This window comes from Corvus brachyrhynchos, unplaced genomic scaffold (assembly GCF_000691975.1).
Source record: "Corvus brachyrhynchos isolate BGI_N302 unplaced genomic scaffold, ASM69197v1 scaffold319, whole genome shotgun sequence".
Taxonomy (NCBI): domain Eukaryota; kingdom Metazoa; phylum Chordata; class Aves; order Passeriformes; family Corvidae; genus Corvus; species Corvus brachyrhynchos.
Window position 1 is genome coordinate 363,981 of NW_008246065.1, and position 26,554 is coordinate 390,534.

Consider the following 26,554-nt stretch of genomic DNA (forward strand, 5'->3'; position numbering starts at 1 on the left):
GGAATGCATATCAGCATTTGAAAATGATGTTTTGGTTTCAGGAGGGAGCTTGTAGTTTTAGGGGGAAGTTGATTTGGGTTGTGCAAAGAAATAAGGACTGGATTGTACAGGAGGTTGTCAGGCTTCCTGCTCCTCACGTTCCTCCTCATCCCTGGAGTGTAAAAGCCTTTTTTGGGGTGAGTGCAGGCTGAGGCTGCCTTTGAGCACTTTTGGTGAAGGTGGATGTGTGAGCTGGGTCAGGAACCCAGACCAGTGCCTGCCAAGCCACGCCATTGCATGGAGAGGCTTTGGATCACTCCTACTCCTTGCTTTGTTTCCTGCTGGTACTTAGCAACATACCTGATATGCTTTGTGTTTTCAGAAAGGAAATCCTCCATGTGTGAATTCCATTTAACAGTGGTATGGGGCTGGGAACAGAACATTTTAACACCTCTGTGCAGTCTTTATGGGATCAAGGTGGCAAGGTTGAAGTATGAGTGAAATCTCTCCTATATTCAAATTTCAATAGACAACTGCAGCATAAATAATTCGCTACTTTAGGAGTATAGAGGAGAAAAGAAAGAAGTGACAGGTAATTTATTCAACAAGAATTCACCTGTATTTTTAGCTCTGAGACTTAGAGGATAGTATTTCTCTTTTCAGTTGGCAGGTGCAGTTGCCCAGTTTCCTAAGATTACAGGAACTTCCAATCTATATAATTGATTGCTCTGTATTTTGTGTATCTAACATCCAGACTATATTGATAGATGTAACTGAATTAAGGGATGAAACCTTGTATGTTTTTTATGTCAAATGACAGTGTCTCTTCTGTAGACTACAATAAATCAACAGCTCAGGAGGTGAAAAATGAGAAAATGTGAGGAGGAAAAAATAAGTCCTTTTAAAAAACTTTTTAGTGGTAAAAGTACTGCATTCAGTAATTACAGTAATGACTAAAATTGCCCTAACACACTGTTCCACTATCGGATCAGTCAGGGTCTTTCCAGAAATGGAAGTCACTAAATAAAATTTCTTTACTAAAGCTTGGAAATATAGGATGTTTTTTTCTTATTTGCAGCAAGGAACTTTATTTAATAAAGCATTTGGTCTCATTTTGGACTGTGATTGCTGCTGTATCCCAGCATCAGCCACATGGGGAAGGCCTGTTAGAATTCAACTGGCATCATCTTGAATAGAAAGCAAATTTTACCACGTGCCACTCAACAGGAGCAGATACTTAATTTTTCTTACTGGGAGAGTAATTTCTTTGTTAAAGTTTTCCAGAGCCCAATCTGCTTTTATTTTCCATCAAATTATCTTAAATTTATTCTGTTTATGTTTAAATTGTGTTTAAAGGGAATAGTTTCCTGAATTACTATGGTGTTGCCTCCAGACCAGAAGCAACTGAAAGGTGGTTGAGTTTTGACTTTCAGATTTGTTATGATGGTGACACAAGTTCCTATTTGCCTTGTCTAAAAGCTTAACTGTGTACCTGAGATTATTTTACTTACACTTAAGATCTCAGTAAAAGGTTTCTTTTTCAGATAGAGTTTAAATTACATACATTTAAGTGCCTTTACAGAAGGTTATTTTTGCTATTAAAGCTTTTATTTTGAGGGGAGTCAGTGGAAGAACAGGTAATCATTGTAGAAATGTGGAATGTTATTTTTCATGGCAAGGAGGCAATGAGGAAAAGTGGAGTAAGGGCACAAATGCTGAGCAGCAAGAACAGCAAGAACTTCAGCTGAGCCAGGAAGGCTGCAGTGAAACCAAAGGTACAGTAGCTTTAGTCACTCAAAGAAATCAAATCTGGGGCCAGCAGCACTGCAAGCCAGAGGATGAACTCACCCAGAGTATCAGGCTTTGGGAGTGTTTGAAATCAATGAGTATCAAACAGTGAGTAGGGAACAGCTCTAAAGTGCTTTTGACACAGAGCTGTGAGGGCTCAGCTTGGCCTAAATCCCTCTCGGGGCACAGACTGAGAGTCAGCCTAGAGGTGCAGTAAATAGAAACTTTCCAATTTAAGAAGTTAAAATAACTTTACACTTGTGTCACCTCCAGAAGCTAAACCTGCAAATTTTTTCCTTGGTGAACTCTCAGGAAGGAGGAGGATGTAACAGAAGAGGCAGAAGGGCTGGTAGTAAAACCAACCTATTGGGATATCAGGGAGGTGTTGGCCACACATCAAAACCCTGATGGATTTCAAAGAGGGAGAGAAAGCCATAAAGTATTTTTGACTTGGTGTTTATCTAAAGCAATTGCCAACCATAATTAGTGGAGAGCACAATCTTAGCAAGTACTACTCAGATTTTCTTCCTTCAGACCATGTTTTCCTGGTTAAGTCTTAAGAAACACATTGTGCTTTCATGTCAGGAACCAAAACACAGATAAAAGTAATGAAGTAATTCCAAACTTGGTAAAGCAGCCTTCATTAAGTTTCACATACTACATTCTTGCAATCAGCAGAAAAAAATTTATAGGCCATTTCTGGATGAACGGGGGCAGATTCTTCAGAATGTCTTGCACAGAAAAGCATTTCATGACCTCCTTTGTCTTAAAACATAAGGAAGCATTAATTAAAAGCAGAAAGAAGGTCCAAAAGTAAGTCTTTGCATAGTTTATGTCCCAAAATACTGGTGTTCCAGTAAGCATCTCTATTCTTACTGGAATTTATATGGTTCTATTCTCAATCTTATGTTTCAGATTCTGGGTTTACTCTTCTTGGTGACTTTTTGAACCTAAAGTTCAGAAAAGTCCAAGATTTCTTTTCCTACTGTTTTGTAATAATTTTATTAATTTATCCTGCAGTGGCCTCAGATGTGTGGCACATTCCCTGAGTTTCTTTAAAGGGTTTTCTAGCACTGTAGAGCAAATTTTTCTGACACACAGCAGCTATATAACATTATTATTCAGCAGTAGGAGCATCAATGGGATTCATAAAAATAAGGAAGTTTTAACTTGTTCAACAACACTCTTATGTGTATGATTCTGGATAAATTAAGTCACAAGGTGTATGTGAAGGTAATAAGGTTTAACTGTGGTGTGTGTATCTTTGAAGAGGAATTGTGTTGTACCCACCCAGGGAGTGCTTACACTGCTCACCCTGTTGATCTGCAGAGCTCAGGGATCAGACTTGAAGTAGGGACATGTAACTCCTAGAATGAAACTCAGAAACCACTATGAATGAGGGAAAAACAGATTGGGGCTGGAAGGCCAGGGAGTTTCACCTGGGAAGGTGGTTTATTGCCTGGTGCCTTAGCTAAGGAAACAGCCTGGAGGGTTCTTGCTGGTTTTAATACGTTTGTTCCAGTTGGTGCTGGTGGGTTTTGCAAGGGGTGCAGTAATGACAAGTCTCTCCTGGTCGGTTCTGTTTGAGTCTTTCCCAGATAGAGTTTGACTTCTGGCTCTAGGAGCATTAAATGAATGTGAATTTTTAAATACAAGCTGTAGAGGTGTTTTTAGAAATGCCATCCATCACCATTAGAAATGTGTGATGCACAATTTACCTTTTCACTCATTGTGAACACAGTTCCTTTGCAGGCTGGGTTTTGTTTCCAGCCACGATTCAATAACGCTCTGCAGCTCAGCTCTTCTTCCATCTGCAGATGACTTTCCTCACTTCATGTGGTTTTCATTATGCATACTGGAGTTAGTGGCATAAATTAAGGTGATGTGGACACTATAAATAACTGGTTTTTGTGTTCTCTGATTGCCTCTGCAGTCGATGAAGGTCGCCTGAAGGAGCTGGGCAGGGTGAGAGTGCTCCACAAGAGAACCGTGATGCCTTACAACGTGTACAAGAAGAGGAGGAAGGGGCCAAGTGACGAAGCCAGCGTTCAGCAATATGCAAGTCTGGTGGGACAGACGTGTTCAGAGAGAATGCTGTTGTTCAGGAGTTGAGAGCCCCTGAAATGGCATTTCAATGGCGCCACATTTCATTGCACTGCCACTGGATGATCTGTACCATAGTCGTGTGCTGGTGTGCCCACTCAGGCTGAGGCACAGGTGTATAGCCAGGCTTATGTCAATACATGGTACTGTGTGTAAAGGCCAACTCCAGTAAATCTTACAGTACAGCAAGGCTTTAGCAATATAAGTTTAGCGAAACACGCTTGCAGTATATTTTAATTAAGTAGTTCTAGCCTTTCTATGCATTATGAATAATTCTAAGTATCTAAGCAAAATGAAAAACAGGTGTCTTTTTTTTTTTTTTGCAGTAGAGACGAAGGTTGACTAAATCTAGATTAACAATCATTAAATTACAGATGTTTTCAAATAGCACCTTGGGTATCTGTCATTAAAAATTGCTGTAAAATTCATGCTCGCATTTGTACACTCCTAAAATCTTGCAAGAGAACTGAACCCTGCTCTTACTTTCTGGCATGATACAATTTTATTTCAGCAGTATGGTTAGAAAACAGGAAGAAATTATTTTCACTGCCCATTCTTCATTAGTTTAAAGCAGCAAGTCAGTGTCAGAGGTCCTAGTGAGTGTAGGAGTTCGTGGTAGGTTCTCAGTGGCAGGGGATGCAATGCTTTGGAAAACTTTCCCCTTCAGAGAAGAAGCAGAACAGTTGCACTATAAATATACCAAAGATATGCAGCCAAGTGGCACAGTGGTTTTTGGTATAAGCCTTATCCTTTGTCTAACAAGAGTGGGTATTTCAATGCACATGGCTCATGTGAAATAGAGCTCGGAAGGTTTATCCTGGAGCTCTCAGTGCACATTTCAGAACTATGCTAACAAAAAAAAGACATAAGGTACCACTGCTGGGTTTTGTTGAAGGTGCTTTTTTTCTGCAGAATTTTACAGGAAGACTTAAATATCATATTCCTGCTTTTTTACTGACTGTTTTGTTTCTGGTGCAGCAGCTCACGGGTTACCATCTTTAATAACATTTTAGTAAATACTTCTGTTGGAAACACAGGAAGTTGTGATCCTTTATGAAAGCACTTTATTATCTCTATCTCTTATATGAACGTTGTCTGTGTCCCTATCAAGTCATACAAGTTGTAGGAATTTGGGGAAATAACACTGTTGTATAATTCAGTAATGTATTACAACATTGTAACATTACCAATGCATTTGTGTTTCTTATCTCCTTGGATAACAGGGGCTGGTATTTACCTTGAATCAACTTGGAGTTTCCTGTTAGCCTTTGAACAAAGATTCTCATTCAAGGATATATGGGTGGTTTTCCCCCAGAAAGGAAACAAATTCAGTTTTACCTTCTGAGGGTTACATCTCCTATCATTCATGGGTTCATTGATTTAATTTTAAACACTTGGCCAATATTATTAATCATTAATTTTAATGTGGAGCAGATGTAAGAACTTGGGGAATCAAGTGCAATGCAGATTTAACTTTGTTTTTTCATATCTGTTTGATATGAAATTACTGCAATATTGTACTATTATTGATAGAGAGCACAGCTTCAACAGCAACTTTAAAAAGTCATTTTATGTTTTACTAATTGGGCTGTATAGTATTGATCTACTCCCAGTCTGCAACAGAAGTGGTCATTCATGTCAGCATCATATCTGGTGTGTGTTTATCTGTTGCCTGGTACTGAGAAGTTTCTTTGCACTGTACCTTCTAGTTTGCCCATGCCTTACCTCAGCCTGCTGCCATGGGGAGAACCACTAAATAATCCCTGTGAAGATTATTATGAAGAGTTCCTTTTTGTGGAGAAAATGCTTGTACCCCTCTGTCCAACAATGTAATGTTTTCTGCCCACACAACATGCTGAAAAGTGGTGATGTCCATATGGCTTGCAACCAAAATAAACGAGAAAAACTTTATGTGATATAAAATCAGTTAACAGGCACTGAGGAATTTCACTATGAATTGCAAAACCTTAAAGGTTATCAAAGCCATTTAAGGATGGCCTTGCTGAGCTCCTGGAGAAGTTAAAGTTTCTGTTAAATTTCAAGGGAGCAGACTTAATGTCCCCACTGAGAGTTCCTGGAGAGCTCCATCTCCTTGTGCCCGTATTTGTTACTGATATGCCTTGGATTAGACTTTTATCTGATGCTCTGTTCTCTTGGGGAGCTGTTAAGGACTGCAGTTAAAGGAAAGTGAGAGAAGTATAAACCTGAAAACTGAGCACAGCTTGAAGTTGTCCTTAGTGTGAGCACTCGAGGTAAATGACCATTTCCTGTGAGGCTGAAATGGTGCTTTCACTTTCTGACCTCCACTGGGGCTGCAGCACCACGGCAGACTGGGCTCCTGGCTCTTACTCAACTCAAATATGGATTTATATTAAAATGCAAAACCAGGCAACACTGAGATTAACTCAAAGACTGAGTTCATCTGATGTGGTTTGCTGAGATCTGACTCACTTTAGTGTTATTTTTGAAGGAAACTGGTGCAGTATTTTTGTGGACTGATACCTCTATCCCTGTTTTTAGAAGGGGGACAGAGGCTGAGGATGAAGTTCTGTAAATTTTGCCTGTGACTTCAGTGGAGCTGAAAATTCACCACTATTACAGTTTTGTTTAATATATTGTCATTGACAATTACTGAATTTAGAGATATTTAACTTAGCACAAACTATTTTATAAGATTTTTTTTTAGTGTAGCTAGTTTGTGAGAGTCAATCCCCAATGTAAGGTTGCCTTGTTCTGTCATCTGTTGATAAATGAGCATAAGATGGTGGTAAGAGAATGCAGAGTTGTGACCAGTGCTAAAAAAATGCCATTTTTTTGTTTTAATTGGAAAGAAATGAGAAGCTTACACATTTCCAGCATCAATACATGTCAGTAAATGCAAAAGAACCTGCATGTTGAGTTTGTAATTGCTTTTTAGCAGGCCTGTTTGACTTGCAAGTGTAGAAAATAAAGTTATTTCCAGTCTCTGTGAATTATTATAAGAAATAATAGCTCTGAATGTGATTTCTGCCTTTGGCTGTAGGAATTTCATTATCCTGGAGATTGACCAAGTGTCCAGTGAACAGCAAAATCAAAGAATCCATCAAAGGGTAGCAGTGATTAGAAGGGGGACCTGCAAGTTTAAAATCATGTTCAACACACATGACCTGTTTTGGAACTAAGTTTTAGTTCCAGCCAGGTTAATGAAGAGATTGCATGAAATATAATTTATAATTAATTTCTGAGTAGAATAAAATAAAATAAAGAGACTTTTCACAAATGGAGACTAGACAGGAGTAGCTATTTATTTGAGTTCAGCTTGGTTGAACAAAAACCTGTCCTGAATTAGAGAGCCAAACCAGCAACACAGAAATTTGGATTGTATGCATAAAGATAACCAAACATTGCTTCATTTTCTGACTGAATGAGGCAGAATTCCAGCTAATTCTGGATTCCTGAACGAGACTTTTCTTACAGCCCAGCACCACCATGGCTTGAAATGTTGGTTGGACTTCTCTGTTCCATTGCTCCTGTGGAGTCTACATCCATCAATCTTTTTGAAGTTCTGTGAATGTCTTTGCCAGGTGATCACTCTGAAGCTCAAGCCTGATCAGCCACATATTTCAGAATTCCTTCTCATCCTGGTTGTCCCAGATAATCCTCCAGACATGTATTAAGTGCTGTCCTGATCAGACTCTCCATCTCCACTCAAGCCTTAATGTCTCATCTTGCTCATTCTGTCCCAGCCCTGCTACAGGGACAGAAGAGTCTGCATTTGGAAGGGTGGAGGCAATTTTTAGGGCAGAAATCATCACTTTTCAGGGAATCATCAGCGTTTCCCAAAGCATTGTAGCCACATCTTGTACCCAATATATTTATAAAGCTGCATCTCCAGAGCCTCCTGTATGTAGTCCTAAATACTGAGTGTAAAAAAGCTGGATTACTTTTCCACTTGCCACATGGTTTGGGTTTTTTAAGTCATTTAAAGTGATGGATCATAGGAGCAGATGTACAATAGTAACTCATCCTCAGTGTAGCTAGTTGTGCTCAGTGGGTTTCTAAATGAAAGTGTTCTAGAAATTAATCTACTATATGCATTTTATAGCACATTTAAAGCTCATCTCGTGAGAGCTTTGTTTTCTAACAGCATTAAAATAAGAATGGAAATGAAATTAATTAACATATCTACCGAAGTACAGCATATATGAATGCTGGCTATATTAATACAGAACAATCTTAACTCTGAAAATGGCCTTACTGCTCATCTCAGACAAGTAGCAGCTCAGAAGCTTTCTGGCTGTATTCTTTCTGGTTATATTTTACTGTTTTGATGTTTATTCATTTCCTTATTATAACTATTCCCATCAGATTTTTGTGCTTCCCATCAGTTATTTCCACTTCAGTTTTTGACACATAATACATGTGTCTGCCAAAAGTCCTGCTGAGAGATTGCTATCAGGACAAAAGAAAGTGTTGGAAAGTCTGTTAAGTAGTGAGAAGAGAGCAGAGTCCACAGGGACACTCAGTCTGCAACCTTTGTGCTGCAGAAAAAGCAGGATTTATTTATAATTTAGTCTGCTGCAGGCTTAAATAAATGTGTCAGATTTCATTCATTTCCCTTTGTCTGTGACATCTGATTGTCATTGTGCAGGAAGAATCAATGGGGCATTGTGGAATAGAAAAATAAATTAAGGGCAGTGCACTGCGTTTATGGCAGAAAGCTTGAGTTAAGGAATGAAATCACATGAATTTTGTTGGAATTCTCACTCCATGTCTGCAAAGAAAAAAGTGGAGGCTGCATGGGACTTTCAGAAAGTGTTTGTTGCTTCTCGCCTGTCTCCTCCAGGAGCGGAGCAAGGACACATCCACCACCCCAAGAGGATCCCTCACTGTGTGCATTCATCTCTAACAAAGCTCCTTGGACTGATTCTGTGCAGCAAATACGTAAATACTGAAAGTTCTTAATACCCTCTATCTAATTTTCATCCTTGTGGTTGCAAGTGGCCCTGGTTTGATTGGTCCTGCCTGTGCAGGGCCATCGCTGAGGTTCCTCTTTGCAGCAGCACCAGACCTTTTGGGGGACTGTTGCCAGCTCAACCTGCTGTGTTTTTTGTAAATTGATCCCAATTACCTTTCCAAAATTTGTGTTTTTAAGATGATTTATTGAGCTTTCTTAAGTATTGCCCCACTGATCCACTTTTTTAGGGCAGTGCCCTAGTGCCAGCTGCTCCAGTAATTGAAGCAATAATTACTTCAGTGTTTCACATTGGCAAATAAATGTTACTGTTTCCAAATTACAGTCACTATCCTAACTGATTTTTCTGTTTAACACAGATCTCTATTTGCTGTGTATCTACCACACTTCAGTAAAATACGGTGGAGAACCAGCCCTTACTGTCTCAGCAAACACAATTTTTCTCTCCTTAACTGCTCTGAACCTGCAACCACCAGATGGCATTTCCAGCCTGCGCAGGTCATTGTAGCATTAATGTTATTTCTTGTCTGGGTATCCAAATTTTCTGAGTCTCTTTTATTTAACGTCTCACTCTGAGTTTAATTTTTTAGTCTGCGTTTAATTGGGGTCTACCAGAAAAAAAAATTAAAATTGTCGGGTGGGGTTGACAGAGTTCAGTGGTGTTTTAGTTGACTGAAGCACAAATTCATTAAAAGTCAGGATTAAAAGCTGTTTCAAGACAAATAATCTAGATTTTTATAACACTGAATTTATTAGATATGTTATACTACCAGTATGTTACTGAAATCAAGATCCATAGGACAATTGCAGAGGGGTCAGCTGGCAGATTTACCAGTCCCAAAATGCTTTTGGTGCTGCTCCTTTCCACGTTCCAACCAAACTGTGTGCAGCTGGAGCATTCATAATGTCTAACGTGCATTATTTTTCTGCTCTCTCCTTATCCCTCTTTCATCCTTAACCTTACTTTGATACCAGGATTTCTTTCTCACCTGTGCAGGGAGTAAAATGATGTCGAAATAAAGTTTCTAGTAGTGAAATAAGAGGTCAGGAGACTGCAACACTTCATTGCCAAAGGCACTGCAACCCATTTGTTTTGTGAATGTATTTGTCTCTGTTGCTCAAGGTGAAAACAAAGGCACATCAGCTGAAAAAGCAAGGTTCCCAAATTTAAATTAATTATTTTTTTTTCACACAAATACATTGTTGCAGTGCTCAGAAACATGGAAGAGGCCTGGCTGCAGCAGCTGCTGTGTGTGTCCTCAAATTGAAAATTATCCTCATCCCTGAAATTTTTGCAGTCCATAAAATCCGAGATGTCTTGAACATTCTCCTTACTAAGCTGGCTGTGGTAAAGGGAGTGAAAAACTGCTTTTCCTGGGCAGGGACATCTGCCACTAGACCAGGCTGCTCAAAGCCCTATCCAGCCTGGCCTTGGATCATTCCTGACACCCCTCACCTCAAATCAATCCAGGTGATCCTCTCAAACCTCCTGAATTCAGGAAGTTTTAATCCTGTATTCACCGTTTCATAGGATGGAGATATTCTAGGAACCCAGTGCAGTATGATTAAATTGGAGCTTCTGCATCTTCTTTTGGTCAGATTTTAATACATTAAATTTTTATTTTTCTCTTATTGCCTTGTATTTTAAAATAAAAATAGTTCATATTTACACTGTGGGGAAAAAGCAGAACAATTAAATAGAAAAATGAGATTTGCTAAAATTAAAAATGGACATTCCTGAAAAGACAGAACTCTCCTAAAAAAACCCCCAATCAATCCAAAGGAGTGAAGTTGTCAAAATACACCTCCCATTTGCAGAGAGGAATGCACTTTGTATGCCTGAAGATTCTGATACTTTTTAACAGCTGCTTTTCCATCCACACTCCCTTTGCGTTTTTGCTGTCCCCTCAGTGTTTCTTCTGCACGTTCGAGCATCTTTCAGTTCTTTAGACTTCTTAGAAAGGGATACATTCATCTGTAACAGGAGTTCAGAAGCAGTGTAGCCAAGTGCTGTGTGCTGTTCATCGTTACCTTGCAGAGTGACCTGGGAGAGCAGGAACACGTTGACATTTGCAGTGGATAATCTATTGATTCCTGGGACAAAACAAAGGCAATCAGCGGCAGGGCTGTAATTGTTTCATTAAGCCCCATGAGCAGCACGCTGTACATTGATCCAAAATGCCTCTGAGCTGCAGCTTCTCAATGTCATGACTCTCCCCATGGGAACCTTCTTTTTTAATTTGCTGGTTCTTGAGAGCGCTTTGAAGTCTCCCAGCATGGCTGAACCACTGTCCCTGAGTGCGACCCTGGGCCAGGTAAGAGATTAAAACCCAGGCAGCCGAGTGGGAATGGTTTCCTCCCCTTCTGTATTTGTTGAGGCCTTTAGAAGCAACTCCACTTTTCTTAAAAGTGAGGCCGGGGAAGTCAAATACACTCATATCTGGCCTTCACCAAGCTGCTTCTGAATGGGCTCCGTGAGCATGTTCGTTTTTTCTTACTCTGCATCGAGCACAAGTGACATGGTGCCTTTAAAAGTCAGCAGTCCATCCTCATTAGGAGCCCTGCAATCACTGGTGATGTGTAGAAATACCTGGGTATTTAATAAAAAGTTCAATTCTGACATTAATAGTTGGATATTTAATAATTTTGACTCTGACGTAAGAAGAAAGCAGTTCCCCAGTTCCTCTCCCAGCCAACATCTGGGATACTTCTCAAACCTCTCTGTACCAATGTTCATTATTGTATTTTATGGTAAGTAAAATCAGGTTTACAATCTCCTGACCCTTCTGGTGGTACTAAAAATACAGCTAATGATTGTTTATACATCTTGTTTTTACTGGAAATAAAAATCCTCTGGATCGAGACATAGCCACATACTATAGCCAAGCTGTAAACACTTGTCCTTCAAAAAAATGTTGAAGTTAGGGTGGAACATGAATTTATAAGCTCAATGGTTTGTCTTAATTGTGTTACCTCTGACATCACAAGCTGAGTAGAGTAACTACATCTCTCGTGACTTCACCCGTTTCTGAGAGTTTTCACCAGTGGCCTTGTCCCTTTTCCTGCTGCACACCTGCTCGGGTCCCTTTGGTGTGTCAGGTCCATCAAGAGCTCATGCTTGGCACACTGCTCAGCAATTCTTCCTATGGAAATGTGTGTGCAAAGATGGTATCTGGCCATTAGGTGCATTATCTGAGATTTCACAGTGGTCTCACCAAGTTAATCCTCCTGTTTTTCAAGGATTGTAGTGGTAAGGAGGGCCATAAATTACCTGCAGTATTGTTTTTGTTGTTAACTTGAACTAAGAAAAATGAAGGGCTTTTCGTGTGCCAAATATTTGCTTAGCTGCCTGCAGCTCTGTGCAAGTCTGTTTTGGGTGGCGAGGTTTTTCACAGTTAAGTGTGGTTGTGTTTGAAATAGAAAATGGTAAAATTTGGAGCTGTTAGAGTTGGTACAAACCTTCACCAAGTTTCTGATGGTTCCAATGTTTGTAGCTTGGAATATTTTACACACATGTTCCAACTTTGCATTCACAACGTTTGTTAAACCAACAAGTTTGTAGCAGACACGAGAGCTACCATCAGGAAACTTGTTTGACAGTTTAAACAGGCAGCATCTGTGTTTCCTACATTTCATAGTACACAAAAAAGAGCGAGGATTGCCCATAGCTCAATTAATTCAAGATGTTGTCGCATGGTGGAACTCTGTTTTGGAGATGTTAAAAAAAAAATCTAATTGAAAAAAGGGATTTTGCCTTCATATTTGGCTGAGTTTCATCAATATCACCTCCTCAGTGGAATAATGCTGAGAGCAGTTGGCTTGAATTTGGAGAGTTAAGATAAATTGGTGGCCATCAGGGCTGTCCTCCTGTGCTTCCAGCTACATCTCTGTTGAAAGTGAATTTGGGATTTACAAATTTCAAAGCAGTGTAAGAGAATTGAATTGGGGGCCACTTGAGCTTCTTTTTAAAAAGCACTGAAATTATCACCATTATCAACAAAAGGAGCAGTTGCCTCGAAGGGCTTGGGCTCAGCACAACACATAAACAGATGCTTAAGGCTAAGCCCTCAAGGAATGTTTTGATGAGGTGGACTCCACGAGAGCCAGGACACCACAGTGTGGTCCAGCCTTGCAGCAGAGGACGTAAAACATTACAGCATTTTGGTTATAATTAAAAGGACCGTGTTCTGGCATCAGCTTCCAGATTTTTGTTGCTGTAAAAGACTAATATAAAATAAAACTAATATAAAATTTGCTCTTCTGTGACAAAGTTCCTTCAACTCGCTTAAAAATTGGCTGGATGGGAGAAGTGGGAACACTTTCCCAGAAGCTGTAATTGTGGATCAAGTTGCGATAGCGGTGTTGAATGATATCTGAGCCCGTGATTTCATCTGTTGGCTGCAGTGAGGCTCCTTGCAGGGTAGGAGATTATTCCGTGTGTTGTGTCTGTGCCTCTGACTCTTGCCTCTGGTGACATGAGGTACTTCTTCCTCCAGGGGCAGGTTTCCCACGGGCTGAGCTGTGCCATGGTGAGTACTGCTACGATGGCTGCTCTGAATTAGCCCACGAATAAAACCAGTTTAGTGTCAGTGTCTTTACTCAGAGATCCTTCCCCACTCATCTTTCTGGCTTTTTTAACACACAGCGAAAATCATGCACACTTTACGTGAAAATTTATGTGCTGACCTGTGCATTATCTCTGGGGAGGACTCCTTGGGTCAGTCAAAGTGAATTGAAACCAAATGTGTCTGTTTTTCATGTTTACTCTTTTCATAAACATATGCAGTGTGCAGCTGCTATCCTGAAAGGCTTTTTTCCCCTGCTGTTTGGGGGATCTGTGCTTTAAGAGCATATTCTATTGATGGTGCTGTAGAAGGAAGAAGTGGTACTGGCCCACTTCACAAATCGTTGATCAAGCTGGAAGAATTTCAAGTAAGGTAAGATGACAGTGGAGTCAGAGCTGAGACAGTCAGTGTACAGAGCATTTCGATAAATAAAAGTAACAGAAGTCAATGCCTTTCCCCTCTGCTTAGATCAGCTCCAGACAAAATGAGATTGAAAGGTACAGAACATTTCCTTGGGGGAAGATTACCATTTATTTTTATTGATTAGGGCTCTCAGACTGTGACCTCAAGCACTCCTTACAGCTCCTTCTCCCTGCCTTGGTCCCTCCTCACTGCTGGTGTTTGCTCTGGCAAAGCAGCTTGGATTCCCCTTTGGCAGCGAAGGCTCCTCAGAGCTGTTGTGATGCTCCATTTTGCTGTGTTCAGGCCAAGCCTGACAACAGGAACGTGCTGAGCCACTAAATCATTCAGAAGCACCATTCCTCCTCCTGAAAAAACAGAGGATGATATTTAATCAACCTTGCCAGGACATCCTCAGACAAGGACATTGAGGGGCTCATGTCCAGGAAAGGGAACGGAGCTGGGAAGGGTCTGGAGCCCCAGGAGTGGCTGAGGGAGCTGGGAAAGGGGCTCAGGCTGGAGCAAAGGAGGCTCAGGGGGGACCCTGTGGCTCTGCACAAGTCCCTGACAGGAGGAGGCAGCCAGGGGGGTTGGGCTCTCCTCCCAGGGCACAAGGATCAGGACAAGAAGAAACAGCTTCAACTGTGTCAGGAGAGGTTTCAATTGGGTATTAGGAAAAAATTCTTCACAGAAAAGGTTGTCCAGCTCTGACACATCTGCCCAGGGCAGTGGTGGAGTCCTCATCCCTGGAGGGATTTAAAAGCCATGTAGATGTGGCACCTGGGGACATGGGTTTGTGGTGGCCTTGGCAGTGCTGGGTTGATGGATGGACTCAATGATCTCAGAGGGCTTTTCCAGCCTCAATGATTCTGTGATTCCATGAAGGGACTGTAAGTGCAAAGAACCAGCTGAGTGCTGCAGGGTGGGGTAAAGCCCACCAAGGAGTTGCTCCATCAAGCAAATGACAGATAAGGTGAAGCTCAAGGACAAATTGCAAGAGAATTTTTATGAATGAAAAACACAGTTGAATGGAAATGTTTGGATAACAGGCACCTGGACCAGCTGATCCCTGAAAGTCCTCCCTTCCCACCTCAATTATTCTCCAGTTCTGTGGTTGAGATTCTAAGATGAACCTTTCCTGTCCCATCCCTAGCTGTTGGCTGAAGGGGAACACGTGATGGGAGCCACCAACGTGAGGGAAGAGCATGTAATGAAACCCTTTCCTGGTTGAATAGGCTTGCAGAATGTCAACCAATTTCCCCAGCAGCCAGGACCTTTTGGACTCATTCTATATCCTTTTATTGCCGTTGCCATAGTGAAAGACACTAATTCACCTTTGTGGGAAACTCAATAAAGATCAGCCTATTGCCCATAGATCATTAGAAATGCTTATGGTGAATTTTAGAGACAGGCTTTTCACAATCTGTTAATCCACTGGCTGAAGAGTTGGTTATCCCATTCTCTTGTGTGGGATCTTTACAGGGCACAGAGTTGCTGTACTGGCTTTGACTGCAGTTGTCTGCAAATAGGCAAAAATGCCTCACAGCTACTGTGTGGTTTAATTTAAATGCCAAAATTACCTTGGGGGAGACTGTTTGCTCTTCAGAGAATGGGGCTGCCTGGGAAACCCCTGCAAAGCACTGAGAACACTAAACTGGGCTGGCATTAATCAGAAATGGTCATTCAGGGGCTAAATTAGAGGGGCTGTTCTACAGATACTGAGGATGCGTTTGGGCTGTTGGGCAAGCTAATGGGGTGGCAGAGTGTGCAGAGCCAGATTTCAAGTGACACCCTGGGCCAGCCTACCTGGGCTACAAAGACAAAATACACTCAGTTACCCCCACAAGAGCTGCTTTTGGTTTGGAGGTGTGTGGACACTGATTATAAAGGCTCGTTTCTCAGCATTCTCTAGAAAGGCAGGAGGAAGGCAACAGGCAGAACCAAAGCAGTGTGAACACTGGGGTGTTCGTTCAGTAGGGTTCTTCTGGTGTTTCATTTCACAGCGAGCACTTTTGGAGTCACAGTTTTTCTCACAGCCGTGCCACAAATGAATGTTTCTCACACCCCAACTCACGCAGCAGCTCCACCGTCCACAGCCAGGCTTGGATCCCTGCACAGAGGCTCTTCCTGCCCCCCCAAACCCCAAATCCAAGCCGTCGCAGGGGATCCCCCTGGCACAGGATGGCTGAGCTGCGGCCAGTCCCCGGCCCGCGGCGGGGATCCCTGCATTGTGCAGGGGATGGATTGTGCTCTCAATGGGATTAGCCTGGAGAAGGGGCGAAAGGCTGTGGGAAAACCTGCGTGTGTCATATTTCCCCCGTCGGCTGTCGCAGCTGAACGTCGCCACCCGGCCCACAATGGGGTTAAAAAAGTTAAGGGCGACTGTTGTGGTAGCTGGATTTTGAATTATGTATTCATGGATCTGCATAATGGCCTTTCAGATGGGGTATTGTTGTTTAAAGCACAATCTGGGAATTGTGGAGGGGCGACTGGGCGGCTTGCGGGGAGAGAGGGATGGAGAAGCACAGAGGGTGGAAAACGTGGAAAACTTAAGACTTAATCAAAGGAGAGTGACAAATTGTATGAAATGAGGTTTTCTCCCCTGCTTGCACTGTGCCTACGGGACAAGTTTCCACTTGGAAATGCTGACTCCTCTCCCAGCCTGACAATACTTGTGTTTTCTCTCTTGGCTAAGCTCTTAGAGCCCGGAGAGGGAATGGAGCAGAGCTGTAAATGCAGATACCTGCTCTGCTCATCTCTGCTCGCCCAGGTACTACTGGATTTTCCTGTCTCTAGCACAGGTGAGATGAGCAATGAGAGCTTCCCTGGTTTGCTTAATGCAAGGCTGCAGCCATCCAGGAGAGGGAGAGGCATATTTGGAAAGGGGCAAAGATGGGAAGCAGCCAAGGGAGCAGGGTCATTGTCCAGTTTTAAGGAGAGGCCCAATACAGAGCTCCCAATGCAGCCTTACTGACACAATCACCTTTTATCCTGTGCTGAGGACTCACCTCCTGCAGCCACAGCTGGAAGAGGAGGGCAGTGATGGGCAGGAGCAGTGGGAGGCACTCTCTTTCCTGCTTCTTTAATGGACACAACACAACACTGGGCTCCAAACTAATTTTCTTGTGAGAAAAAATGATTTTTCTATTATTTACCAGCCCCCCCCCCGATTTTATAGGAAATATGACAGATAAAATAGTTTCTCCCCCAAAAAGTCCATTCCAAAATGCAAGAGACTCTAATCATGCTGCAGTAGACCCTCCTCAAAGCCTTCAAGACCCTTGTTCAGTGTGCCAAATGTGCTCCTCGACTAGGAGAACACATCCCCTTTATTCCACAGCGCTGGAAAAGTGAAGAATTTCCTTTCTGCTCCAAGTCGATGTACAATCTGCAGGAATGTGCCCAAATAAACTCGCTGATTTGGCACGGCCAGCATAAAACTCATTAGTAAAACATACATTATAATGTCCCCAATCAGCTCGATGTGGCCTGTGCTGCTGCTGAACAAACGTGCACATTGTCAGCTGTGACAGCCTCTGGAATTTGGCCCAAAGCTGCAGTGCCTTAAAGCACAGGCATTTTCCATAGCATCTATTTTTAGTAATTATATAGAGCCTGCTTAGAGTAATACCTGGACTCCTCTTGATGTTCAATGTATTTATTCTCCCTGTGAGGTCGGCAGGAATGAACACAAGCCAGTTTAGCCGCGCTGTAGCTCTTTTCTGCTGAATAACTGGAAACTGGGGAGGTTTATGCCTCTTTATAGGGGAGGCCCAGCCATGATGCACAACAAGCTCAAGGCCTTTTTAATGCATTAGGTGCAATTAAATTATTTCCAGAAATGTCAGGTGGCCACCTGCTATTGGTGGAGTGTAGACAATGTGTTTTTCTCAGCCCTTGTATTTTTCTCGACATTTTGTATGTAAAACATCACAGTTATGTAGATATAAACACAGTCCATTTCACATGACAATGCTGTTTTCATTTCCCAGAACTTACGGGCCAAGGAGGGATGCACTTGCTTTAACTGAGTTGTGAAGGGACTTTTTGGAAGTGGATTGAAAGTGATTTTTTTTTTTAAAGTTCTTTATCCTCTCCTGGAGAATTGGCTGGGCTGGGCTGCCTGGATTGCTCAGTGGGCCTTGCTCCCATGGTGTAGCTCCACTCCCTGTGGAGCTGCAGCTCACTGTGTGTCTTCTAACTCTTTCCTTCTGTGCCATCTGGGCTGGGTTTTTCTCTCCTGCCCCTCCTGCCATCTTTTGGCCAGCCTTGACTGGTTTTTGTGGGTTGGTACCTGTCTCCTGTGACTCATGTTCCAGCTGGTTCTCCTGTGCCATTGCCTTGAGTCATGAGTGCAGGAACAGGCTCCATCCCAACAAACAGGTTTTTCCTTGGGCTGTGTTTTTTAAAGCTGCCCAGGCTCATCCTCCTGTCAGTCGTGGTGCCCTTTGCACGTCTACTTTCTGCTTCTTACCTGCTTGGCCAGCAGACAAGTCCTCTGGCTCCTTGCAGGTTTGAGGGGTGTCTCTGCATCGTGGGGTCGGCTCTCTCAGCTGCTGAGCTTGCTGTAAAATCCCTTCAAACAACATCTGGGCTCGTACGTACAGCTGCTCCCTCCTCATGCCTCTTGTGGCACTTGGTGGATTTTGGCCGGATCAAGAAAATGCTTTACTGTTCTACTGCTCAGTGTGAAGTGCTGTTGGGCTGCCTGGATCCTCCCCCTGTGATGTGCAGTTATGGGAGTAGGCAGCCAGTCCTTGGGCTGAAACCTCTCTGCTCGGGGAGAGCTGGGGGTGTTCACCTGGAGAAGAGAAGGCTCTGGGGAGACTTCAGAGCTCCTTCCAGGGCCTAAAGGGGCTCCAAGAGAGCTGAAGAGGGACTTGGGACAGGGGATGGAGTGACAGGACAAGGGGGAATGGCTTCAAACTGCCAGAGGGTTAATGGGATTTTGGGAAGGAATTATTCCCTGTGAGGGTGGTGAGGCCCTGGCACAGGGTGCCCAGAGAAGCTGTGGCTGCCCCTGGATCCCTGGAAGTGTCCAAGGCCAGGCTGGACAGGGCTTGGAGCAATTTGGGATAGTGGAAGGTGTCCGTGCCCATGGCAGGGGTGGCACTGGATGGGCTTTAAGGTCTCTTCCATCCCAAACCACTCTGTGCTTCATTCTGTGAAATGGCTCTGGCAGCCACCAGGCTTTTGTAAGTTGGATATCCCTTCCTGTGACTTTGGAAATACTATTTCTACTGGAACATGATACTCATGCTCCATCTGTGTCCATCCCACAAACCTCCATCCCAGCTCCCCATACTTTGTTCCCACTGATGGCTGCTGGCACTCACTCCTCCTGTGTCACCCAGCTGCCACTGCAGTACAGAAGCTTTTCTCTCAGCCTAGGACAGTTTCTCTTAAAAATCTCTTCCGTTGAAGACAGTTTGTAGCTGTGTCCTATGAATGCTCCCACCCCTGTTTGGCAAACTGTTTTGTCTTCCAAATTAAACACGGAGCCCCAGAGTGTTTTGCTCTGCAGTGCAAGTATGCATCCCTTCTTTTCTTTCTGATTTTTCTGTAGGATGTGTGAAAAGATTGAAATCTCTCTACAGCCTCTTTCGGTTTGAAATTGCAAAAGTCCCTGAACACTTTTATTAGGTGTTCTAGAGCTCATTAATCCTGGCAGTGGCACATCATCCACTTCTTTTCACTTTTCCCTCGTGAGATAGAAAGAAATTTTACTTTCCTTTTCTCCTCTTTATTTCTCTCCTGGTAAGCTGTGAAGCCAGACTCAGTTCTTGCTTCCATTGCTTGCACAAGTGTTTTTACTCGGGAAACTCCAGTTCCTTGGCAGCCTGAGCCCACATGGCTGAGTCCAAACCTGTTTTCTTTATGAGATGAAATAGTTAGAGCCTTTGCTATCCTTGTGTGTCTGTGACCCCTCAGATGGGGGACAGATGTGAGAGGGAAGTCCACGTTCACAGACCAATGTCTTGGGGTGACTTTATGATGTGTATCCCATATCACTGCCCTATGCCCAGAAATTAATTCCTGTGCCTTTCTATGCCTCTAAACTGAGCCTGAGAGGGGGAAGGAAAAACTGAGCAAAACTTTTTCAAAGCAGTTTGCAGCTTGTTCAAGGTCACACAGAGATAGCAATTTGTTTCCCAGCTGCGGCAGGGGAGCGAGAAAGCCCCTGGCTTGCTGTTCCCCGGTCAGTTTTTGGCCAGTTTCAGCTTCTTTTTCTCCAGAGAGAGACTGAGAGTTGAACACACAGACTCACAGGAGAGCCAGAGCTCCAACACACCATCCAATTTCCCTGTGTCAGCAGGGAGTTGGGAACAAGCCTCACCTCTGCTCCTGACCTCTTGCAGGAACGGTGCAATTCATCTCGACATGGTCTGCACTGAGTGGTGTTTCACCCATGCTTATGACTTTGCCTTTGCTGTGGGATAAAATACGTGTGGAATGAGCTGTAGCACCTCAGCTGGTGGGGAGTTATCATGCCCTGGAGTCCAGTGGGATGTCCTGCTCTATCAATCCAGTGGGATGTCCTTCTCCAGCCAGTGCTGACCACGAGCAGCAGCTGAGGAGTTCGGCCACTCCGTGACCACCGTGGCCAACTCGCCCATGCAAGGTGGGTTCCCTCCCTCAAGGGCAGGGACTCTGCTTTACCAGAGGCTTGTGCAGCACCTTGTGAGGGGCAGGCTCAGCTGTAGCCCTCAGGTGATACTTCTAGTCAATAACTACAACACCTCTATCCAGGTAAAGCAGCCTAAGTGATGCTGGGTGAATCCTCACTACTGATTCCCCATCAAGCTGTTAATGATGGATTATGAGGCATTGTGATCCTCAAAGAATGGTTTGGATGGTTCTCCCTCCTTTGCCTTTCTATTGACAGACCACCTAATCCCCTGGAGATCCCAATCAGCATGAACAAAGAGTTCCAGGTTTTCTGGAAAACCCTTGGGATTTACTGCTGTGAGATGATTAACATTCTTGAGGTAATGTTAAATTAAATGAAGGAAACCATAGCATCAAACTGTAGCATTTCCAAGTAATCTCTGTAATGGAATATCATGTCTAGATGTCTGTGACATGTTTGATTTCTTTTCAGCTGGGTTTCTAATTTTATTCAACCAGTGCATGAAGCCATACAGTCAGAGGCCTGAGATGTGCACTCTTGGAAAAGTATGAATACCTCCTTGGCAATACTTGAGAGGAAAAATTTAGGTAGGTTGTAGGGAATAGGCCAACAAGCCTGTCACTTTGGATGTAGAAAATGAGATCATAAAGAATTATTTTTCTGCTGTTTTTAAACAGATTAATGGATAAAATGTTATGGAGAACAGCAAGCTGGTTTTGCAATCTGTATTTCCTGTTTATTGAATATTGAACCACTTGTGAATGATATAAGGGAAGGAAGGAAATATGAAATGGGGAGAATATGTTACCAAATACTGGATTTGCAGTGATTTTTCTAGGCACTGTTCTCATGGATGATGTGCTTTACTTGAATATCGTGGTACATAGATGAAATTATTGAATGTTGCATTTCTGGTATGCAATAGCACATGAATCAAGCAGTCTGATTGCACTGACTTTAATTTAGGTTGTGCTGCTCCTGAATGACAGTCATAGCATGAAGTTTGCATTGGAACTGATTTGGACAGTAGTGCTTGATTGCTTTTGACTGAAAAATCCTGGGCTGCACTGGAAAAGCAATGCTTCAGAGAGAGGGAACCTTTTCCCAAGAGGTTATAAAGAAATGTGGTTTATTGTAGCAAAATGTAACATGGGATTTTATTCGAATTCATAGGTCCGGAAGCTGGAATAAGCTGTCTTTGTGACACAATGTTTTTTCACACAGTTACACTTGCATTTCTTCATGGCCCTGGGTCTGGTATAGGAGTGGAGAGGCTTCTTAAAACTCTGCCTTAAAATGGAATGTTGAGAGTTAATGTATAAACCCACTGGGATCTAGATAAGACTCTGGGGATCTTCAATAATAGCGAAAATGAGGTGGACAGGAGAAGTAAACACTTGCTGCTGTAAGAGTGCTAATGTACCTTTAAAAGCCCAAACTCTGCAATCTGTATAGAATTGAACAAATACTTTTTTCTTCCTGCTAAGTGAATTGGCTCTTTCTATATAAGCAGCTTTGTTTGGTGTTGACTTAAAGCCACCTCAGGAGTTTGGCACCTGTGACTCTCCCCTCGGAGCTGCCCCGGGTTTCGATGGACCCTCAAAGAGGATCTCTGCTCTGGGAGAGCAGGACGGGCTGGACCTGTGTCCTCTGCTCCCCTCACCCTTCACAGCTCTCCTGTCACACAGTCATCAATTTAAAATGACCTTTATGAGTCCTTAACAGTTCCCTGATTCCCAGAGGTGTTTCTATGGAGCTGAGTGTCCTCTGTTCCTGCCCCATGAGGATGCTCCCACTGCAGTGAGGTGACAGTCACAACCTGGTTTTCTGTCGTGACTTGTAAACAGATTCAGGTGCTTTTCTAAAGCCAACAATGCAGATGGAGGCAGCTTTAAAAAGAAATGGAGTTAACAAGTTGTGCACGAGTCGTGCGGTGAGAACTGACTGTGTTGGAGAAGTGTTTTCAAAAGGAGAGCTACAACATCCTGTGTTTCATGGCAGGTAGTGCAAATTCATTTAACTTTGTATACCTGGATAGCTGGAACTATGGGGATCTGACTGGGAATCTGATCTTACAGGGAGACACATTCATATTCCTGCAGTGCTCATGGTTCAGAGCAGGATTTGGGAAAGCATGCAGTGGTTGGAAACGAATGGGATTTGCACTCCTAAATCAGTCAGACACTTGAAATATCTTTTGTTTCGTTTTTTCTTTCTTTTTTTTAAAATCAAACTCAAATCAGAAATGCCAAAATCAGGTCTCCTCACCTGTCCTATGTTCCCTCCCAAAGACTGTGCTTGCCCTAAGCCTGAATTTGGCCTCTTTGTAAGTAGCATAATCCTGACTTTCATATTATAACTTCCTACTTAAGACCTCATCTGCCCTGTGATGCCAAATCACACATGGGCTTGACAAGTAACTTAAAATACCACGTTGTGGAAGCTGGGTAACAATCCTATCCATTTGCACCCCCATTTTCCTTGCTGTTCATTGTGTAAGTTGTTCCTTAAACACCGTTCTCTAAGCTTCTGTGGCATTTAAGAAAGCATCAAGATTTGCTAACATTCCTCTAATCCTTCGTATCAGATCTTTTGAAGGTGGGAAGAATCCCAGGTAGTTTGTTTTCTTCTTGGAAACGTTTATAAGACTGGATGCAAAAAATTTGAATATTCGAGTGAATGTGTTCTTTTAGTTAATTGAACACATTGTTTCAGGGTATATTCTTAACTGCTGCTTTAAAAGTAAGCCAAAACCTGTCGGAATGGTAATTGAATAATGTGTGCAGAGGAGTAAGAGAGCTGCTGGATATAAGGAATAGTTTAATCAGACCCGGTGGCGACGCAGCATTGCTGCTCGCCCCAATTCCGGTTGGGACTTTTCATCTGGTGCAGCCACGTCCCTGAATCCCTGCAGATACAGTATTTGCAAACTTAATCAGCAGCAACAGGTTTTTCTCATGACCTATTGTGCAGCCTCCCCCCTGAATGGGCTCTTGTGCCGTGGCATCTGCGAGCGGCTCTGGCTGCCGCATAAAGGGCTCGGGGCTGCCCTTGTGCCCCTCTGTATTTCACACCGGTGCCTAGAAATGGCACCACACATCCCGGCTTTCAAGTGACACCGAATGCCTCGTTTTCTCCCCTATTCACGGAGGATTTAATTGCCCTGCACATCAAAAGCGGGATCTCCCCCAATTACCGTCCTCCTCCCCAGAAAGCAGCCTCGCTGCCTATCTCGGGATGCGTGCCAAGGGATGCAGGCACCCGCAGGAGAATGGAAGTGTCCAAACGCAGGCCAGAGGGGCCAGGGGAAAAAAGAAACTGGCACAGACAGGCAGGTGTTAAAGCACCTTTTTTTTGGTTTTTTGTTTTGTTAGGGTTTTTTTTTTCTGTGCACTTCCATCTGTGAATGTCTGCAGGATCTTTCCTCTCCTGGAGCAGGGTGCTTTTCAGCAGCAGGGAAGGCAGATACACAACCGGCTCTGACAAAGGGTTTGTGCTGCTCCATCCCCAGAAAAATGGGTGATCTTTAAGGCCCCTTCCAAACACATCACTTTATGATGCTCTGCACAGCATTACAACTTTAATGGTGCTTTAGCAGGGTTTTATGTGAGATGCTAGATGCCCATTCCTTAAAAATACTGCTTCTCTCCACCTCCTGCAGCTTCTGCTGTTTGCCAGTAATAAAGAATTGTTTGATGAACAAATCAGGTCAAATCCAAACCACGTTAAGAACTGGGATTTTTGGGAAAAACTTTTGTGAAGAAACTGCTATAGCATTGTTGAGTACAACCTTACAGACAAAAAAAACAGATTATTTCCTCAAAAGGCAGTAATGCTATCCACCCTGCAAATCTAAACTCTTCTATGTTGTTTCTTCCTCTTCAACCCCTTTTCTGCCTGTATTTGTTTTGTACTTGTTTTACACACCTACTAGAAGATGAAGCTCTGTTTTGTTTGTCTCTGGTAAGTTTTTTCTAATGAAAAAAAATTTAAAAAGGTGACTGCATTCCTATGGTATGGGAAGCTCCCGGGGTGTTTGCAAAGACTTTTCCGTTCCAGCTTTGCTACAATGGAGATCTCAGACAGAAATGCTGATTTTAAAACTTTGTCATCTCATGGAGGAGTCAGGAAACTTTTTAGGCTGATTACAGAGATATGTCTTCAAAGGAACTTAGGAATTCAGAGAAGACTTCACTGGGGCTGCACATCAAGGTAAAGAATGCATTTGAATTAGCAAATGATGAGGAAATTATTCAAACTCCCTAGAGATAGGACAGTCTGGGGAAAAAAATGGCAGTGACTTGAAACCTTTCCAGAGAGACTTCCAGACATGAAAATTGACTTCTGCTCACATCCTGCATCCAAACCCTGTCCAAGATGCCTTGGAAATGCCTCGCCTGGAGGATGCCACCAACTCTCCAGGGAGCTGGCAAAGAGCAGGGGTAGCTGAGTGGATCCAAAGAGTGATAACTTGTACCATGGCATGGCTGGGGCTCCCAAAAATTTTAGGTCAGCTCAAGTAAGGCTCAGTCATTATTCTGTCCCTTCTTTGATTTTATGGTTCTTCTCACCCAGCCTTGCTGTGCCACGACAGCTCTGGTACAGCCTCTCTGAGCAGCAGTTCCTGAGTTTCTTTTGGGTGTGTGGATAAAAAAATAAAAGCCTGTGCACAAGCTGCATCTTCAGGCTGCAATCCTGGAAATCCTTAATCATGTTAAATGCATGAATAGTGTCCTTCAGGGAAATGCTGCTGTTTCTGTGCTGCAGGTTAAGCCCAGGCACAAAGACACTCAGTATTAGGGCTCCTGGTGATCTTCTTGTACACATATGCTAGTGTGGCAATTTCAAGTGTCTGTCTGTAAATTAAAAGATTAAAAGTGAAGGAAATGGGGAGAGACAGAAGTGTTTTCAAGTTTCAGATGGAGGAAAGCATGAGGAGACAGGACTTTTGTGAAGGCTGTTTAAGCAGCTGGAAAAAATGCCATTTGTCAGAGAGTTACGATAGTCTAGTCTAGACAAGACGAGTGCCTGCGTCCAAATCCTGACAAATTAATGTGAGCTGCAACTTGGAAATAGAATTCAGATCCTGACAGAGATTTCTGTTGCATCAGTGTAAGTACACACACATAGGCAGTAGCATATGCACACACAGAGGGAAAATTCCCTTTGGTTCACCTCGTGGATTTATCCTCATGGTTTATAAGGTGGCTGTCGGTCACTAGGGCCACAAACGTAGCAGGATGTTTGCAAATGCCCAATTCAGGCTGATGGAAAGCCTTTTTTTCTCTCTTGGCACTAGCTAAAAAAGCCACTAGCTGTCATTCAGGGCTGCATTGTAGGGGTAAGCTGAGACAGTTCACTGGACTGTGTGACCAGGCAAGTGTAGTGGAGATCATCTTCATAAAGGTGATCAAAATCAAATTTAAATAATCTTTCTGATGGTTTTTGATATTTTTTTCCTTGCTACTTTTGCATGTTGGATGCCCCTGCCCCTTCTCCTCCCTCTTCCTCTTGAGAAGGAGAGTGTGAGGGACACCCAGATGCTGCACAAGGTTCTTCTTCACTGGGATACAACCCTGGCTGGCCAAACCCTCCTACAAATACATCATAATTTATCATATCATCAGCATCCAATGTCTGCAGTAAAGAACCTGATCCCATTTGCCTCTGAGCATAGGACAACCATCTGTTTATTGTCTCAGAAAAAAAACCTTCCACTCTTTTATAGGTGTTATAAAGCCCAGTTTCATTGTGTGCAAGGGGTTATGGCCCTTCCTTCTACCCGTGGCTGGGAAGATTTGGACACCTCAGCTCCAGCATTCGCTGTTGCTGTCGGCGTTTCTCAACCTGCCCTAGCTGTTTCATTAAAGGCTGCTCCCCCTCCATGCTCCCTGAATGTGGTGTTTCAGGACAGATTTTCCCTGCTAGCATTGCTCCTCATTATTGGTCTTTGCACTTCCAGCATCTGGGAGCAGCGTAGGGAGCATATGTTCCCATAATTTATTTATGTTTAGGGAAAGCGTGGTGTAAGTTGTGCGACGCTGAATTCCCCCCTCGATGGCTGTTTCCTTGATGTGTCAGCACAGTGTTTTCAGAGCTTTAGTGTTTCCTGTAGTAAAGACTTGATTCACTGTT

At 43.1% G+C, this 26,554-nt stretch overlaps 1 protein-coding gene across 1 annotated transcript in view; it reads left to right on the forward strand.

Annotated features, from left to right (window-relative positions):
* The window catches only part of ATE1 (arginyltransferase 1), a 70,152-nt gene extending 63,279 nt beyond the window's left edge, over window positions 1-6,873 (forward strand). The window contains exon 13 of the mRNA XM_017746810.1: window positions 3,701-6,873. Within this exon, the coding sequence (XP_017602299.1) occupies window positions 3,701-3,879 (179 nt within the window). The 3' untranslated portion in view covers window positions 3,880-6,873. The remainder of the gene's footprint in view (window positions 1-3,700) is intronic.
* The last annotated feature ends 19,681 nt before the right edge of the window (window positions 6,874-26,554 follow it).